This window comes from Corella eumyota, chromosome 1 (genome assembly GCF_963082875.1).
Source record: "Corella eumyota chromosome 1, kaCorEumy4.1, whole genome shotgun sequence".
NCBI classification, from domain to species: Eukaryota; Metazoa; Chordata; class Ascidiacea; order Phlebobranchia; family Corellidae; genus Corella; species Corella eumyota.
This window is the reverse complement of record NC_137490.1, coordinates 23,095,957-23,114,230: the sequence shown is the minus strand read 5'-3', so window position 1 is coordinate 23,114,230 and position 18,274 is coordinate 23,095,957. Positions and strand designations below refer to the sequence as shown.

At 31.8% G+C, this 18,274-nt stretch overlaps 1 protein-coding gene across 3 annotated transcripts; it reads right to left on the bottom strand.

Annotated features, from left to right (window-relative positions):
• Nucleotides 1-781: 781 nt before the first annotated feature.
• On the bottom strand, nt 782-18,221 carry LOC145763367 (autophagy-related protein 2 homolog B-like). 3 transcript variants are annotated; one of them, XM_082574801.1, is made up of 34 exons: nt 18,085-18,221; nt 17,530-17,711; nt 17,116-17,293; nt 16,532-16,672; nt 16,100-16,334; nt 15,663-15,808; nt 15,208-15,349; nt 14,772-15,007; nt 14,159-14,675; nt 13,222-13,445; nt 12,824-12,950; nt 12,305-12,404; nt 12,084-12,171; nt 11,645-11,831; nt 11,020-11,308; nt 10,685-10,859; nt 10,144-10,242; nt 9,612-9,723; nt 9,384-9,535; nt 8,624-8,868; nt 8,010-8,125; nt 7,242-7,480; nt 7,027-7,118; nt 6,698-6,755; nt 6,019-6,258; nt 5,412-5,585; nt 4,522-4,942; nt 4,127-4,233; nt 3,472-3,682; nt 2,834-2,923; nt 2,377-2,491; nt 2,011-2,146; nt 1,598-1,792; nt 782-1,095 (listed from the first exon to the last, which is right to left on the bottom strand). In XM_082574801.1, exons 1-33 carry the CDS (start codon nt 18,166-18,168, stop codon nt 1,607-1,609), a joined length of 5,844 nt encoding a protein of 1,947 aa, XP_082430927.1. In that variant the 5' UTR covers nt 18,169-18,221; the 3' UTR covers nt 782-1,095; nt 1,598-1,606. The 3 variants fall into 3 exon arrangements, 2 of the variants coding, with proteins under 2 accessions (XP_082430927.1, XP_082430930.1); XM_082574804.1 differs by having other exon boundaries at nt 15,663-15,805; XR_014288413.1 differs by lacking the exon at nt 2,011-2,146.
• Nucleotides 18,222-18,274: the final 53 nt, after the last annotated feature.

Below are 18,274 nucleotides of genomic sequence, written 5' to 3'. Positions count from 1 at the left end.
ATACTATCACTACTAGTTCCAAATGTACGAAATAATGTAGTTAAACAATATTGTTATAAAACCAAACCAGTGGAACACAATATGAAATTATTTTACATTTTAGAAGAACTTAAAATACCACCAACAAACAATATCCAAGATATAGAAATCTTTCAAGTTACTCAAACTCAATTAAACTCAACTCAGAATGAGTTAAGTCAAGATTTTATTGAAACCAAACTTCCTGAGTTTGAGTTCGTTAAAGAAAAGTTAGAAAATTGTGTTCTTGAAACTTCGGACAAGTTTCCCTTATTTGCGAGTTATATTTGGAGAATAAATTACATAATTAATTGCCCACTTAAAAATACAGAAATAAATTGACTAAAAAAATCATCTTTAGCTTTTTATTTTATTTATTTTTTAGTGTATATCTTTAACCTCGATGTGGGAAAGTCGAATGTGGACTTAAACATAGAGTTACATCAATTACTTCAACCTAGTCTCGAGTTGCCTGTGGCATTTTGGGATAATATAGATTATAATTGCCCGATAATTATGCTGTTGGTTAAGTGCTGGCTCAGCAGGAGTTCGTACCGTTTATAGCGTCTTACTGAAGGGCGCTACAGCATAAGATCAATTGGGATTAAACCCACGACCTCATGTGTGGTGTAGCCAGTGTTCTTACCACTACACCACGCTCCTGGTTATATGCAGAAATCTGTATCTGCAGTAAGAATTAAATTAAAAAAATTTTAAAAACAAAAACTTATGTTTTAAATTTTATTACGATGGAACACTCTGTTTAAAATTGCACAAAAAACACCAAAAGTACGGCAACCAAGTCATATGCATAGAACATATTTCTTTTGTTTAAACCATTGAATATATTAGAACATCAACTTATTATATTTAAGTATTGGATTTTAAAAATTTTTACAAGATTAATATTGACCCCAAAATTGTTTTAATTTATGTAATTCAAAATCTTTTTTATTTCCATTTTAAACAACAAATGAATTCCATATAGTTACAACATAGACCAAAATAACGAAGAATTTAAGATTGGTCTTAGAATGATAAGTGCACAACAATAAATGTTCTTTTCACAGTTTATTTCTGTAAATTAAAGATAAAACTTTATTAAAAAAAAACAAAAATTATAAGATTTAGTTTTGAACATTAGCAATAATATTCTAAGCTATAGTTTTGCTAATTATGACACTGTTATAACTTAATGACATCACACTTTCCCAACTTATGATATCACACTTACCTAACTTATGACATCGCAAAAACCCAACTTATTACATCACACTTTCCCAACTTATGACATCACACTTTCCCAACTTATGACATCACACTTTCCCAAGTTATGACATCACAAAAACCCAACTTATGACATCACAAAAACCCAATTTATGACATCACACTTACCCAACTTATGACATCACACTTACCCAAGTTATGACATCACAAAAACCCAACTTATGACATCACAAAAACCCAATTTATGACATCACACTTACCCAACTTATGACATCACACTTTCCCAACTTATGACATCACAAAAACCCAACTTATGACATCACACTTACCCAAGTTATGACATCACACTCACCTTATCACATCACTGTAGGTTGTTTCTCCACTTCATGTCATCTTCTCTCTTAGCATCTGGAAGAATTTGGTTTCTCATCCCGCTTAAAACGTTGGACGTCGCCTCTGAAGCTATCACCAGAGGGCGGACAAGAGTTGGAGGGATGTGGCGTAACACCCCTCCCACCGCTCCTGTGACACCCTGATTTTCATGACCCTAAGTGAGGATAAATTTTAAAAATGACTCTTACAACTTGGGACTAACTACCACCACTTAGTCGGGGTAAGATCATGAAGTCTACCAATTACTTAAGAAATAAACTTTTTAAGACTGAGTCAGGGTGATAATATTGTCATTTCGGACAACATTAGACATAGTCTAGGTCAAGTTGCAACTTAATGATATCTTAAACTAAAATTAATAAATATTTAAACCTCTTGCGCAACCCTGGCAATGGAGTAAGCTGTGTCAGCGACCCCATGACGAACCAAGGTCATCGCATTGTTGACCCCTTCACGGAAGTCCGAGGGTTGTCTATTTTGTCGGGTCATGCTCGATCGCTTCTGACCTCTATGATGTCATCAAATAATTGTTACACTCAAAAAGTTTTTTTTGCTTATTATTCAAAATTAAATAAGTTTTATAGATTTTAACCAATTATTTATTAATTAATAAATTAATTAATTAATACCCAAATATTTGACAATAACTTGGTTTTATTAATTAGTTAATTTATTAATTCTTTTTATGTCATAAAAGGTAATCAAGATTTTTCTAGTAACACAAAAACAGCTTTCCACCTTCTTGTTCGGGTGTCCGCTGGTGAAACAATATCCAACGTGGTCTCGGCAGCAGATTGGATCAACCAGACCACCCTGTTTGTAAGTTCTAGAGCTGCCATTGTTGTTGAAGTTCCTGTGATGTTATAAACAAAATAATTGATTGTAGTTTAATGTTAAAAAAATTTTAATGTTTTAGGGGTATCTTTATATAATAGAGCTTAGCAGATGATATATATATGTATATATTAAAAGTATGCCCAATTTATGGACCTACAAAATTATTACAACAATTAGCACTGGCAAATATTAGTTAAGAGTTGCAACCATATTACAACAATTAAAATGCAGACTGTAGGGTTGGGTATCTACTAACAATAATTGGGACAAAATGTAAGCCCATATTTAATACTAATCTTAAATGCAATTACAAAAACATTTATAAAATATTATTTGACTAATTAAAATCTTAACCAACCGAACGAAGTGGTTCCCTTCTGCAGTCCTCTAACTATTCTTCCATCTCTCCGATATTGCTCAACTGGCATCCACACTAGGTCTCTGACCCCTGAAAAGTTATTTATAAAAACTAGTTAACTGCTGAAGTAGGGTGCTACGAATGGTATATAACTTGCCCAAAACCCATTAGCAGATTAAATTATCAGGCAATTATAATTAATAATATTTTAAACTGGCAAAGTTAACTTGAGACTGTGTCAGAGTAATAAATGTTACTCTATGTACACTTGCTACACCACATGAGGTTGTGGGTTCAATTCCCACTGATCTCATGCTGTAGCGCCCTTGAGTAAGGCGCTATAAACGGTATGAACTCCTGCTGGGCCAGCATTTAATCAGCAGCATAATTATCGAGGAATTATAATTTATATAATATCCCAAACTTACTAAAGTCAACCCGAGACTGGGTCAGGGTAACAAAAGTTACTCTATGTTTAGGTCGCCTATTCAAACTTCCTACATCGAGGATTAAGATATATACAAAAAATGTTTTCCATTTAGAGTATGCAACAAATTAAATATTAAATTCAAATAATATTATAAATACAAAATAAGAAAAAAGCATTGTAATTACTTACAATTAAATTTTATTATTACCTTGTAAAAACTGTCTGACAGAATGCAGAGGTCCGACCCCTCCCAATATTGAGGGAAGTTGATTTCTCTGAATATCATTCAGCCACTCATTTAATGCAAAGTTAACGACCCTTTCTATACCAAGTAAACCTTGTCGGTGGATTATTTTACGAAGTTTTAACTGAGAGCAGTTAAGTTGACCCAGGCCCAGTAATAACCCCGCCAAGGTACCCTGTGTATAAAGTATTTATTATATTAAGTCTAACTAGAATATAATCTGTTATTTTATATATAATTTCGTGTATAAAATATAAAAAAAAATCCGGGTAAATAGTGAAAAAAAATTTAATTTTTAAATAACTGAAATATATTAATTTCAATTATCTTTAATTGTAAAACAATGGCAACCTTAATTAAACTGAAAAAACTAAAGGCTTTAACTTCTTTTAATTACTATAACATGCCTCTTATATTTTACATTAAAGTGATAGGGTAATTTTTGTTTCGTCTAGTGAGATTAAATTTATTAGTATAAGATAGCTTAAAGTTGTCTTAAAAATAATGCTACCGAGTAGTAATTTATATCCCGTTTGTTTATAGCCTTTCAAATTCTTAAAGTATTGGCAATACATTAAATAAAACTTAATAAGTTATTAAACAACTTTAAAGTTTAAACCTGTTCAGTGTCGATATGTTTTCCATGATAGTCCAACCAGATTGGGACCTCAGGAGAAAACACAAATTCACGAAAGAAAATTGGTTGCTGGAACACCACCTCATTTGCTGTGGAAAAGTAAGTTTTTAATAAGTTAAAATAGATTTTTAAAATGCCAAGATTATTATCACTTTACCATAAATCATTTTACAAAGCTATATGTTTAAAATGCCACTTTACCAAAATTGAGATATTTTTTATTAAATGACTATTTCGGAACAATTTTAACCAAATTTATGTTTTGGAAATAAGCTTAGTAAGTACAAGAATTTTCTATTTTAAATTAAATATTATTTTAAATTAAAATAGTTACATAATTTAGTTTAAATAAAGCTATACTTAAAACTTAAACTTACAATTATTTAAACTATCTTCTGAACTTGAATAACCCGAATAATTTGACCCCATGTTATTGACCTCACATTTAGGGGTCAGTCCAGGGTCAGATGATGTCACAGAAGTTGCAAGAGTCGTGAAAAAGGTCGTCACAAACTTTAAAGTATCTTGATCAATGTTAATTCTTAATGGTTGCAAGGAAATGCGGAGTTTACATTCCGCGATATTCCGCGCTTTATTTTTCGGCCGAAATTGTGCCGCTTTCACCACGAGCATGCTCGCATGAGCTTGTTTCGGCGAACTCTCGCTGTAGAAGCGATACAATAACTTGTTTATCCTCGATGTTTCTAATCGGTCGTAAACCTCGATGTTAGTGAGGATAAAAACAGTGTGGGTTGAAATATCTTCATCTTCCGGGTAACTTTCATGTTGGAAGCGAATCTAAAAAAAAATTTAAAAACTAATTTTTCTAAAATTTAGACAACTAAAGAATAACAAATATTAACTTTATACAATGCTGTAAAACCCTAACCCTAACCTATCTTACATATTGAATGAAACAAAATTCATAAGACAACTCTATATTTAAAAATATCTTATTAATAAACTGTAAAATCAACCTTCTAATATTTTGTTACTTTAACCTTATGGGTTTTATTTTTTATTGAAAAGCGGTATTTTTTATTAAAATCGTATGGTTTATAATTTTTATTGGGGAAGGGTGTGATGTTGTCACATTTTTAAGCCATCTGTTAACACCGTGCTCAAAGAAAAACAGTGTGACAATAGTAAGGCTTGGACCTGAAACCACTTGGCTTGTAATTCTATGTTATAAATGCTGTAACACACTACCAATGCTGTAACACACTACCAAATTTCTAACATTAAAAAATAAAACACAGTTTTTCACCTTTCTTAGATGAATTTCAACCAAAGTTTTGTGATCCCTTCCTGCTCCTCCTCCCCTTCTCTTACTGTATGGACTACCCCCTCTTGTAGTGACTTCAAACCTATCAGGATGTCCACTGGAGGGAGTAAAATCACTTCCTCCATACAAAAACCAAGAACATGAAAGTTCTTTGATCTAAAAAATGGAAAGTATAAAAATTTTATAAAAAAATTAAAAATATTTAAAAAACAAGCAGACAGTTAGGTGGTGTGGTATCAATCGTATGGCATTGAACTAAGAGCCAAGAGGTTTTGGGTTCAATCCCCACCAATGTCGCACTATTCATCCTTAAGCCTGGCAGTTGGAAATAGCTTAAACAATTCACAAAAATACAAACTTTCCCGAATAAAATATAAAACCTATTACGTTAAAATGATATGGAACCAAAAAATTTAAAATTTATAGCTAAACACGCATAGTTTACAAATAGCTCAAACACGGGTACATCACAACAGCACACTTTTTTTCAATAAAATATAATACTTAGAACCTTAAAGTTATATAGAAAAAAAACAATAATTTATCAAAGTTATTAACCAAGAAATGTAAATAAATTTTATAAACTTACAGTGAAAGTAGTTTCAGGTTTTGGAAAACTTTCTGGTGAGTTCAACTGGTTCAACTTTCCTAAAACTGGTTTAAAATGGTTGTCGTTGACGACCACACGCTCTGGTGCACACAGGTAAGTAACCGTGGGTTCATTGTCGATGATGTCATCATTGCTATCGACGATGATACAAAATTCATCATCGTCATGGTGATCGTTGGATTCATTTGTGAAAGAGTTTTCATAAAAATTTAACGAATTCTGGAAACAATTTTAAAATTTTACTGAAAAAACTAAAAAAAAAGTTAAAAAAAAAGTTTTGTAGGAAACTTTAAATAATTTTTAAAAAAGAAAAAAACATTTTGTTAATTTACTACTATACTCTTGTATAGTGAGAATAAATAAATCCAAAGATATATAAACCCACAGCGTGGTGTAGTGGTAAGAACACTTGCTACACCACCATGAGGTCGTGGGTTCAATCCCTACTGCTCCCATACTGTGGCGCTCTCAAGTAAGGCGCTATAAGCGCTATTAACTTCTACTGAGCCAACACTTAATCAAATCTGTATATAATGCAACTTCATGGAAAGTAAATTTAATAAATATAAATCTAATTTACAACCCCAAAATATAAAAACTGTGAGTGGTGATTATTTCTTATCTTAAAATAATTTTTAAATTAAATTTAAATATAAACCTGATAAAAATTTGAGTTAATTCCAGATTCCTTGAAACCACTTAAAGCTGATTTCTCTCTGATTAAAAAAGTAAAAAATTGATAAAACATAAAAAATAAACAAATTGTTTCTTTAAATTAAGATTCACAAAACAGAATAATTTTACATTCTAATTGTTTTTGTACTGGAAATTAGTAAGAACAGATATAACCAATAAACTTAAAAATATTTTAATATTTATTATATAGTTTAACGTTTTTTTTAAAACTATTTGATTTCTGTTTATACTAAAGTTGTTGAAACTTGGCAGCAGCGGGAATCAAACCTAAGGTTTTTGATAAAAACTTACAATTCTTCTTGATCATCCTTCATCGCATCTGCCATCAAATCTGAGAGAGATTCTCTCTTTTCACCTTTTTCTTTTTTTAACAGATCTTCAATCTAAAAAAAAGTTAAGAAAATAATTTATTAATTTAAAAAATTAACCATAACCTTAATTAACCAAAAATAATTAACAATTAATAAAATATTAATTAAAAATAATTAACAATTAAACAATTTTACTTTCTGTGGAGGTTTTTGTTCAACAAATTCTAACGAAGCATCCTCTAAATCGTTACCATGGTTACCATCGATGACATCATCACCTTTAAGGTCAGAGGGTGGAAGGTCAAAAGACTCGGGGGTCGTAAGGTCACGATTATCGGCCAAATAGGTCAACAAAGAGGTCAAAGCTGAGCAGGAATCAGAGCAAGTTCGGACGGAAACTTGGTTGTTACAAACTGAAAGCTTGGTCAACATTGCTGCAGGAATAAAATATTAAAATTTATAAAGTTTTAAAAGTAATTAAATCTATTTTGATTCCATATTATTGAATTAGCTTCACTGTTTTATTATATTTATTTATCCTCGCTATGGAAGGGGTTAACTTCACAGCCTAAATATAGAGTAACATATTTTACCCGACCCAGACACAAGTTGCCTATGGCAGTTTGGGATATTATAGATTATAATTGCCCGATAATTTTGCTGCTGATTAAGTGCTGGCTCAGCAGGAGTTTATACCAATTATAGCACTTTACTCAAGTGCGCTACAGCATGAGATCGCTGAGAACCAAACCCAGGACTTGTTCTTACCACTACACCAGGTGACGCTGCTCAACGTAACATATATTCTTCTTATTAACCTTAATTTGTTTTTTAAACAAAAATATTTAACAGAACTTAAAGATATATTACTAAAGGATAAAATACCAGCAGTGAGAATCAAACCAAGTACCCCAAAAGTTAGGTAAATAAGTTTTTACAGTAGAGTTAGCACACCCAACTTACTATCTGAGTTGGAGTTTCCAGTTTTCTTTAAATTAAAATTGATCTCCAGTAATCCAACCTCCACAACACATACGAAATTCTTCAGTAAATCAATCTCCATATTTTCTTCAACACAACTTTAAAATAAATTATTTATGGGTTAACTTGGTAATCTGGATGTTTATTCGTAAATTTAAAATCAACAGTAGGAAAAAAGATTTTTAAATTCAATCGTAAATGCAAGTGTGAAAAATTTTGTTAAGGTCTAAAATAACAGCAAACAATTAATCAGCAGATGTAGTGTGGTGGTCAGAACACTTGGCTTTACTACGTAAGGTCCTGGGTTTGATCCCCACTGCTTGCATGATGTAGTGCCCTTGACAAAGGCACTATAAACTATATGAACTTCTGATGAACCAGCACTTAATCAACAGCGTAATTATTGAGCAAATATTATCTATTATATCCCAAACTGCCACAGGCAACTCAAAACTGGGTTTGGGTAACAGTTGTTACTCTATGTTAAGGTCGTGAAGTTGGCCTTCCAATATCAAAAAAAAAAAAAATTAAAAAAATTTTATTTTGTTTTATTTATTTAATTTTTTATTATTATTTATTAATTTTTTTAAACTTACCTATTTGACAAAAATATGGAAGCATCATCAACAATTATTCCAAACACTGACATGGTTGACGTGGCAACGATATTCGAGGATAAACTGAATAAATGAACAGTCGCGACCATTCTAAGTTTGGGTTGCAAATATCTTGGAAGGTAGTCTACAGCGCAGTCTTGTGCGTGTAAGTGAAGTTCTGTAATAAATGATGGAGCCGTGTAACCGAGAACTTCACAGTCTGCCAGGTCCAATAAATCAACAATCTTCAAAAATAAATTATTGTAAATAAAAATTTGAAAGTGGGACAATAATAACTTTCCAATATAAATATATTTTCACATTTGCTTTTTTAACAGACAGGCAGCATCAGGTATTAAACAGAACCCTTGGTATCACTACATTAAATCATAGGTTTGATCCCCACTGCTCTCAAGCTGCTGCACCCTTTAATAAGGTGCTATAAACATTATCAACTCCTACTGAGCCAGCACTTGAGCCAGTAATCAGCAGTTAATTATCGGGCATTTATATTTAATAATATCCCAAACTACTAAAGTCACTTGAGACCGGGTCAGGGTAACAAATGTTACTTCATGTTTAGGTCGCGAAGTTTTTTTTGTTATCCTTAAATTTTTTGAACCTCTTACAATATCAATTTTGGGTAAAAGTTTAAGGCAACAAAAGTTACTTTAATGTTTGAGCTGTATAACCAGCATTATCAGTCAATAAGTACATGGACAAAAAATTTCAAAATATTTTTATGCAATTTAAGACTTACTTGGTCAAGCCAAGTGCCCCCATCGGGTTCAAATTGGTGTTGTAACGTCGTCCCATTTATGAGCACAGCAAATAAACAATTCTTTAAAGGTCGTTTATCCTCGATTTCAATCTTAACAGCAAGGGTCAACATCGGAATTGATTTGGTTTTTGCTGAATTACAAAAAGCAAATTTAAATTTTTTTTAGTTTGTTAAGTTCTAATTATTAATTGGATTTTAATTGCAAACCTGAGTTAAATTGCATGCCTGACTGACTTTCGCCTAAAACAGGGTTTCCATGAGAACAAGCAGACCGGAATGACGGAACTTCATGCTCCGATGATTTAAAGTTCATGTCTGTCTGTGATGTCATAAATCAATTAATAAAAATTCAATATTAAACAAAACGCGAATATTTTTAATAGAAATTTATCTGTTCGAATTTAATTTTTTATTTTTTAATATCAGAAAAAGTATTTAGTAAATTTTTTTTAAATACTTATTTATCCTCGATGTGGGAAGGTCAACTTTATGACCTTAACATACTGAATCATTTGTTGTACTGACTTAATCCTGAGTTGCCTTTGACATTATTAATTATATTTGCCCAATAATTAAGCTGCTGATAAAGTATTAGCTCAGCAGAAGTTCATAGTGTTTATAATGCTTTAAACAAGGGTGCTACAGCAAAAAAGCAGTGGGGATCAAACCGAGGACCTCATGTAGTAAAGCCAAGTATTTGCTTCTGGTTTAAAAAAACTTAAAATAAAGTTTCACTTACAACATGATGAAGTGAAAAAGTTTCGATCTGTGAACAAATATAATCCAAGTTTGGGTTTCCTTCATAACTTGTTACACTGAACAATGAACCATTCTCAAACTAAATAAATATTTGTGGATTACTACTTTGTATAGATAAAATAAATTAAAAGTTTTTTTGTGTATATATCTTTATCCTCGATGTGGAAAGTCGAATGCGCGACTTAAACATAGAGTAACATAAGTTACTCCGACCTAGTCTCGAGTTGCCTGTGGTAGTTTGGGATATTATTGATTATAATTGCCCGATAATTATGCTGCTGATTAAGTGCTGGCTCAGCAGGAGTTCATATCGTTTATAGCGCCTTACTCAAGGGCGCTACAGCGTTTATAGCGCCTTACTCAAGGGCGCTACAGCGTTTATAGCGCCTTACTCAAGGGCGCTACATCAAGGGCGCTACAGCAAACACCGAATTTAAACCAAGAATTAAAAACAAATCCTATTTTTAGAGAGATTATAATATATCAGTTTTTAAAATAAAATTTATTTTAATATTTTTTACCTGTATTATAATCTGAGCCGATTCATTCTCAACCTCAGATTGGAGGCAGAGTGAACACCTATTTATGACCAGTGCCACTGACACCAAACTTCTACGTGCCACCTTTGGTCGTGCCACGGCACATTGTTCAGGTATTGTGGTTATGTCATCAGAATCATAACTATCCATTAAGTAACTAGAAATTTATTAATTTTAAAATTGCTTAAATTTTAAAAATTTAAATTAACAAGAAAAAATAAATTTATATTTTTGATAAATTGAATGTTAAGTTACTCTAAAATTTAATTTATGTTTAATTTAAAAAAAAAAAAAAAAACTTTAAATTTTTTTCTAACCCTGAATTAGTTTCTTTAATAAACAATCTTTCATCGACCTCAAGACAATGGCCATTGTTCTCACTTAAATCCAATTGGACGCCAACTTTGTAGTCTCCGCTGCAGTCGTTGTTAGGTTGAGGGGCCGAGGGTTGCCATAGTAACAGGTCGTTGTTGACGCGGTTGTATAAACTCTCAAGGAAAAGTTTTGAAGGCACAAAAAGTTGAACTTGGGGGAACTGGATCGAGATCATGACCTTTGACATTGAGGTCGCATAATCTGTGAAGTTTTCTATTTCTTTGGCATCACCTACAAAAAAGAAAAAAGTTGGAAAAAAATATTGAAAATTGTTTTAAAAAACTGATTAAAATTGAAACCATTATAAAAACAATTTTGTTGGAGCAAATTTTAAAGTTAATTTGTCTTCTACAGAGAAGTTTTATGACACATTTAAAAACCCTTTCTATCTATAAGGCTTAAAAATTAAAAAACACCAAAAAAATTTTATAAAACTTAAAAAATTTAAAATCAAATAATAAATTTTCAAACCAAATCAAATTAACAAAAAAATTCATCCTCTGACAGACAACAATAATAAGAAATAATATTTAATTAAAAACTAATTAAATTTTGATTAAAACAAACCTGGCATAATAACCTCCTCTGAATTGTAAACTGTTTTCCTCTTGGAGAAAGGAGTGGGAGGTGATTCCCCTTGTGGTACTTCCCCAGGAGGTGGATCACCTATTTCGCCTCCAAACCAGGTTTGGTCCATTTTGGAGGTAAGGGGGGCTTGGAACGGGTCATTTATATCAGGTGGGGTCACTTTTACCTGGTGTAAACAGTAAGAAAAAATTTTTTGATTGCTTTTCTATTATAAACACCCCTAGTTGACATATTAAGTATAATGTGACTGATTGTTTGCTAAGCTTTTTATCACTATTAACCTAAGCTATAATAACCTCACTTGCCCTAATTCATGGTAATACAAAATTTTTTAGAGTACATTGTCAGGTATGGGTACATAGACTTAAAATTTTAGAAATTAGATAACATTTTTAACTTTTAACAAACAAAATGTTACTTGTATAAAAAGATCTGAGATCAAATTATTTTGTTTTCCGATTTTTTCTTCGTTTAGTGAAGCAGAATGAAGAAACATTTTGGGAGGTCTGCAAAAAAATAAAAGTAAATTTTATTTGATGTACACCTTTATATTAATAACAAAATTTTTGTTTGATGGCTACCACTAATAAAATAGTTTTAAAAGAATTATTGTAGTAGTTTTAATTGATGTCAACCAACTTTTTAATTTCATCTGAATAAAGAGATTTTAAATCTTTTATCTGAATCGTAAATTCTCGCAAATTACTCTCTGACACCCTTGTGTGGCCAGATTGTTGCTCTAAAAATATAAAATAAAATTTGTTGAATGAAAATTTTTAAAAAATGTAAAATCAATCTAACAATAATGAAATAATAATTTGAATTCCTTAAACCTTACAGTTCTCAAAAAAAATATGACAGTAAAAAAAAACTCCGAAAGAGAATTAGGTAGCATAATAAAATACAAGAGACAATTAGTGAGGACCATAAAGTACGAAAAAAATAGCTAAATCCGCAAAGTATAAGAGAAAAATACCGAGGGCCGTAAAGTGCAACAAAGGATTAGCAAGAAGCTAAGGTCCAAAGGAAATCAGCAAGGCCCGTGAAAATGAGAGAGAATTATCAAAGATCAAAAAGTACAAAAGGAAAATTAGCGAAGACCCAAAAGTACAAACAATCCTTAATTTTTATCTTAAAACAACATCTATATTAGCCTACCTAATGTAGTTACACATTCTACATCTGAACACAACAAACTTAATATTTCATCTCTCAATCTTCTCTTGTACCAGGGTTGACAATGAAGATCATCTCTCAAGTCTGGGATGGGAAATCGAAAGTCAATCTAAAAAAAATTTAAAATTTTTTTTTCGTATTTAAATATGTTGACTGGAAAGATTGACTTTACAGTCTAAACATAGAGTAACATTTGTTACCCTAACCCAGTCTCGAGTTGACTGTGGCGGTTTAAGATATTAAAGATTATAATTGCCCAATAATTATACTGCTGATGGGTTTTCGAACCCAGCACTTCATGCAATGAAACCAAAAATATATATTTTAAAACTGACAAACTTAAAAATGCCTAAAACATAAAAAACAAAAAATTTTCTTACATGAAGTTGTGAGCACGACAATGTGATGTCGACTTTTGATTTCTTGTCAACTGATCCATCGTCAAGAACTTGTTGAAAGACTTGTTGACGGCGTTGCATGTCGTTGAAGGTTGGGTCGATCGACGAGTTGCTCAACAAAGGTTGTTGTTTCTTGTTGAACTGGGAAATGTTGCACAACATCGAAAGTCGATCCACAATGCTGATGTCAACTTCACTTTGACATTCTTTAAAAATAATTAACTAGTTAATTAACTAATAAAATAAAAAATAAATAATAAGTTCAAAATGGTCTCTCTGAATGTCAAATAAAAATAGTTGTTGGGGCATTTTAAGTATAATTAAAAGGTTTTATTTGTAATTATTGCAGTTGTTTGTGCAAGATTAGTGTGATTTCCCAACCAAAAATGGCTTAAACCAAAATGGCTTCCCAACCAAAATGGCTTCAATTTAAAATTCCTATTCAGCCCTAATAAATTTTTCATCAATTACAAAGCCAAAAAAAGGTATTTAAAAAGCTTTTTGTTTATTTAAAAGATTATATAATTGATTATTGCAGTAGTTTGTGTTTCTTACTAAGGTTTTTGAAATCATTGACTAACTTCATAATTAACCGGCAGCGTGGTGTAGTGGTCAGAACACTTGCTACACCACCATAAGGTCGTGGGTTAAATCCCCACTGCTCTCATGCTGTGGCGCCCTTGAGTAATGTGCTATAAACGGTTTAAATTCCTGCTGAGCCAGCACTTAATCAGCAACTTAATTTTAATCTTTGTGATATCCTAAACTGCCACAGGCAACTTGAGACTGGGTCGAAGTAACTGATGTTACTCTATGTTTAAGTCGCGCATTCGACTTTCCCACATTAAGGATAAAGATATATACAAAAAAAATTACAAAACTTGAAAAAATTTTATTAAAACTGCAAATAAAATAAAACCTGATAAATGAAGATGAATCGTCGTCAGTTCCGATCTTCTTTCATTAATACAAGAAACTTTTAATCTCATAACAGGGGAATTACCAGGAGATTTGAACCCCAATAACCCTGAGGTCACAGGGGTGAAGGTCATCTCGTCACTCAGAAACAAATTCTCGACAAATTCAGCGTTTCCCAATGACGCTGTTATTTCAGTCGAGGATATTTGGGAGTTGGACATTTTGTGGTTACAATCTACATGCAACGTAGTTCCGATAAATCTCAGGTGGTCACGCTTGTCGCACGCTTCATTGAACATCGATTTATCAAGTTTATTAATGTCATGGTTCGCTAAACATTCCTTTATTGTCTTAAAATGGTGACTTGATAATTTTTCGTGAAATTCTTCTTTTGTGGCATGTGTCACAAGTGAGTCACCATCCACGTTTGATCCCTCGGTCGGATTAGAGTTAAAAGCTTTACTCGGAATTATTGGGTCAACATGAAGTAGTGTGAAAATAAAAAGACCAACCTTTACCTAAAAACATTAGAAAATTGACAACACTGCATATAAAAAAAAATTTAAATTTGACAACACTGAAAAAAATATAAAAATAAAATTGGCAACACTGACTTGAAACTGAAGATGCTTTTCTCCAGTATCTTGAATCACATTTTCCTGATGATGGTGTAAAAGTCGAGGGGCAAACTCAGTGACAGTTGACAAAGAATGACCACTAGAGGAGCTTCCAAACATGGTACTCTCCGGACCACTTGTGCGTGACTCTGGCTCAGTGATGCGAATCGATTCAGGTGACATTGAACCAGTCATCGAAAAGAATTGATCGGTTTCAAAACCGTTTAAGGAATCTAAGAAAAAAGGGTAAATTTATTTTTACTGAAAGTAATTTCAATCTTTCAAGCATTATTTGAACGTCTCTATTTAAAACTTAAAATCTGGGTATAAAGTGAAACATTACAAAGCAAATTTTATGATTTAAAACATACCAACTTCATATAATTGAGCTTTAGTGGACGAATTATATATAAATTAAAATTTAAACCCTTACTTCGTTCTGTGGATAAAATTTCCTCAATTTTTTGGTAATCTTCTCCTCCAAGAGGTTTGTTGTTCCCACTCTTTTCTCTCCCCCCTTCTCGTGGGAGAGAGTGAGAGAGGAAACTCTCCAGCAAAATGAGAAGAAGATTAACCTAAAAATAACAACATTTTTGTTATAGAATTTTTAGTACAAAAAAAGTATTAATTTTTATTGGTTTTTATTAAAACTATATTATGGTTGCAACCCTCAACTTATATTTGTCCATGATAATTTACCTATGCACCACAAACGCCAGTTTTATTTATTTAAAGGTCTTTAAATCGGCCATAAATACATATATTGTCCAATAAGCTCCATTTTATGTAGACAATTATTTTTAAAACTAGTTCATTGTGTTTTTAAACCTTTTTAACCCTAAAAGTTTAATAAATTGCTGTTTTATTATTTTTATTATTTATTCCAACCTGTTGGGGGGCAAGAAACACACAACAAGGTCCGAGTGAGCTCTCTACCGCCACCTCAGGTCCAGTTATTTCCTTGTTTTGTTTCACACGGACTTTAAGTTGGTGTTCACCGTAACACTGACATATTAGCACTGATGAGATATCTGCTGTATACACGCATAATAATTAATATTAGATTAACTATGACATCATAGGTACTGGGAAAATAATTATGACATCATAGGTACTGGGAAAAATAATTATGACATCATAGGTACTTGGAAAAATAATTATGACATCAAAGTTCACAGAAGCAATTTATTATGACATCATGATTACATTTAGTTTTGACATCATAGCCACCCTTATTAAGACATCATAGCCACTCTTAATTAAGACATCATAGCAACCCTTAATTATGACATCATAGCTACTTTTAATTATGACATCATAGTTACCTTGGTTTGAAGCTTCCGATGAATTTGATGATTTCTCGTCATCAAAATTTTGACCTCTAGGTGGAGGTTGTTCCGGGTCAAACTGATGAAGCGTGAACAAAACCTCAGTGAGGATAAACTTTTTGCAAGATATTGGAGATGAAATAAATTGCTGACTCGCTCCCCGTTTCTGCAAGTCATCCAGGGTTTCCGTCGAAGAAAGTTCATCAAAATATTCAATTTTGTCGATGTGGACCTAAAAAAAATTGGAAACATTTTTTTGTTTTTTCATTTAAGCAACAAAATCAAAAATTTAACTTTAAAATATTTAATTAAAAAAGTTAGTTTTTAACATTTGAAATTTTACAAACTTTATTTCTTGCTAAAATAAAAGTTTATAAAACTACTTTAAAAAACTTTTACAGCACTTTAAAATAATTTTTAAACAGTGACCTGCAAAGCAACTCCACAATCTTGGACACAATGTTCCAGTCTCAAGTTGATATCTTTAAAAGTGACTCGAATCCTGGATAAAACATTCTCAATAGTTTGGGCAAACATTTCTAAGCCTTCAAACATTGTTCCTTTTGATTTCTGTGAAGAATATCAAGAATTATTGTTGTGGTCAATGTTTAATGAACAATGTATATTTATAGGACTACAAAAAAAATAAAATTGTCGTTTGTAGTGCGTGTGTATATTGTCACATGCCAATATTGATTGAAAGTTGCGACCATATTACAACAATAAAAAATCTAGCTTAATGCAGCTTAATGAATGTATTTATTACATTTATATGCTTTTAAAAAAAAAAAACAGTTTGTGGTGCACAGGCAATATACTACCAACAATACCCATATTATGACAAGTCATTTAATAATAAAGGGCCTTACAAAAAATTAACTTAATACTCTGCTTTGCCTTACTTATTGTAATTAGCAGTTGTTATTAGTAAAAGTGCACAATGCCAACTATAAATATTCAAAATGACCAATCCAATCTCTATAATAAGTACTCAATCTTGTTTGTCGACGAACCTGCTCTTGGTCTTCTTTAAAACATTCTTGTGCGATCTCCATCGATGTCGTCATATTAGAATTTGTCATGTTTTGTAACGACGAATAAAATGAATCGGTCATATCCCCTGCTCCGTTGTAATCACCCTTCTTCTGCAACGTGATATTTATTCCACTAATCTCTAGTGTGCAGTTGTCTCTGTGAAAACAAAATTTAAAATTGTTTGCAAATTTAAAAATAGGTTTAAAGTAAATAAAAAAATTAACTAAATTTGAAAATTATATAGGCTTATATATATACAAAATAATATACAATATAATGCTTTAAAATCACTACAAGGTGCATATAGGCTTAAATTTATTTTATTATTCATTTTATTTTATTTTGAAACTTATGCAGTCAATAAAATAGTTATATATTAAAAAAATACTAACTGAAGCAAAGCAGACCACGGAATTGAGATTGAAATATAGCAAGCACTACCCTCTACCACCTCTAGTGGTGAGTGAAACTGTTGCAGCAATTCATTGATCGCATAGACATCTAATAAAACATCGCGGACAAAACCTTTTCCATCATAAAGATCAATCCCAAGTTGGTCGAGTTGTAATTTCTCCTGCAAATTTGGATATAATTGCCGATAATTATGCTGCTGATTAGTGCTGGCTTAGCAGGAGTTTATACTGTTTATAGCGCCTTACTTAAGGGCGCTACAGCATGAGAGCAGTGGGGATTGAACCCACGACCTCATGGTGGTGTAGCAAGGGTTCTTACCACTACACCACACTGCCGGTTTTCATTTTTTTATTAGTTATAATTACTACAAAATTATTTTGCCGACTAGTTTTTGACTCAGCAGGAATTTATATTAATTATGGCGCTATAAGATATAAAAGAAACAGAATTTAAACCTAATATCTTAAACAGTGAAGCCAAGTGTTCCAAAAACTACATCACCACACTGAAAAAAATAAAAAACAAAATCTTACTTCTAGAAATTGACCGAGATAATGTTGAAGCAAATATCTGCAAGCTCGCTTTTTAATTGACTCTGGCCAAGGAAACCAAGGCATTATAAGGTTTTAGTTTAACTGTTTTGACGTAAAATTTGGTTGGTATTTTTATTTCTGCAAAGAAGTAGTGATAGAATTTAAATTGCAACTGACAAAATAGAAAAAA

What these genes read in the sequence shown, in the direction of transcription:
- LOC145763367 (XM_082574801.1), bottom strand. Translation starts at nt 18,168, where the DNA reads ATGCCTTGGTTTCCTTGGCCAGAGTCAATTAAAAAGCGAGCTTGCAGA. An exon ending in ATCGGAAGCTTCAAACCAAG is followed by an intron (nt 15,809 to 16,099) that starts GTAACTATGATG and finishes GCGTGTATACAG; the next exon opens with CAGATATCTCATCAGTGCTA. An exon ending in TTGCCAGGGTTGCGCAAGAG is followed by an intron (nt 1,793 to 2,010) that starts GTTTAAATATTT and finishes ATCCTCACTTAG; the next exon opens with GGTCATGAAAATCAGGGTGT.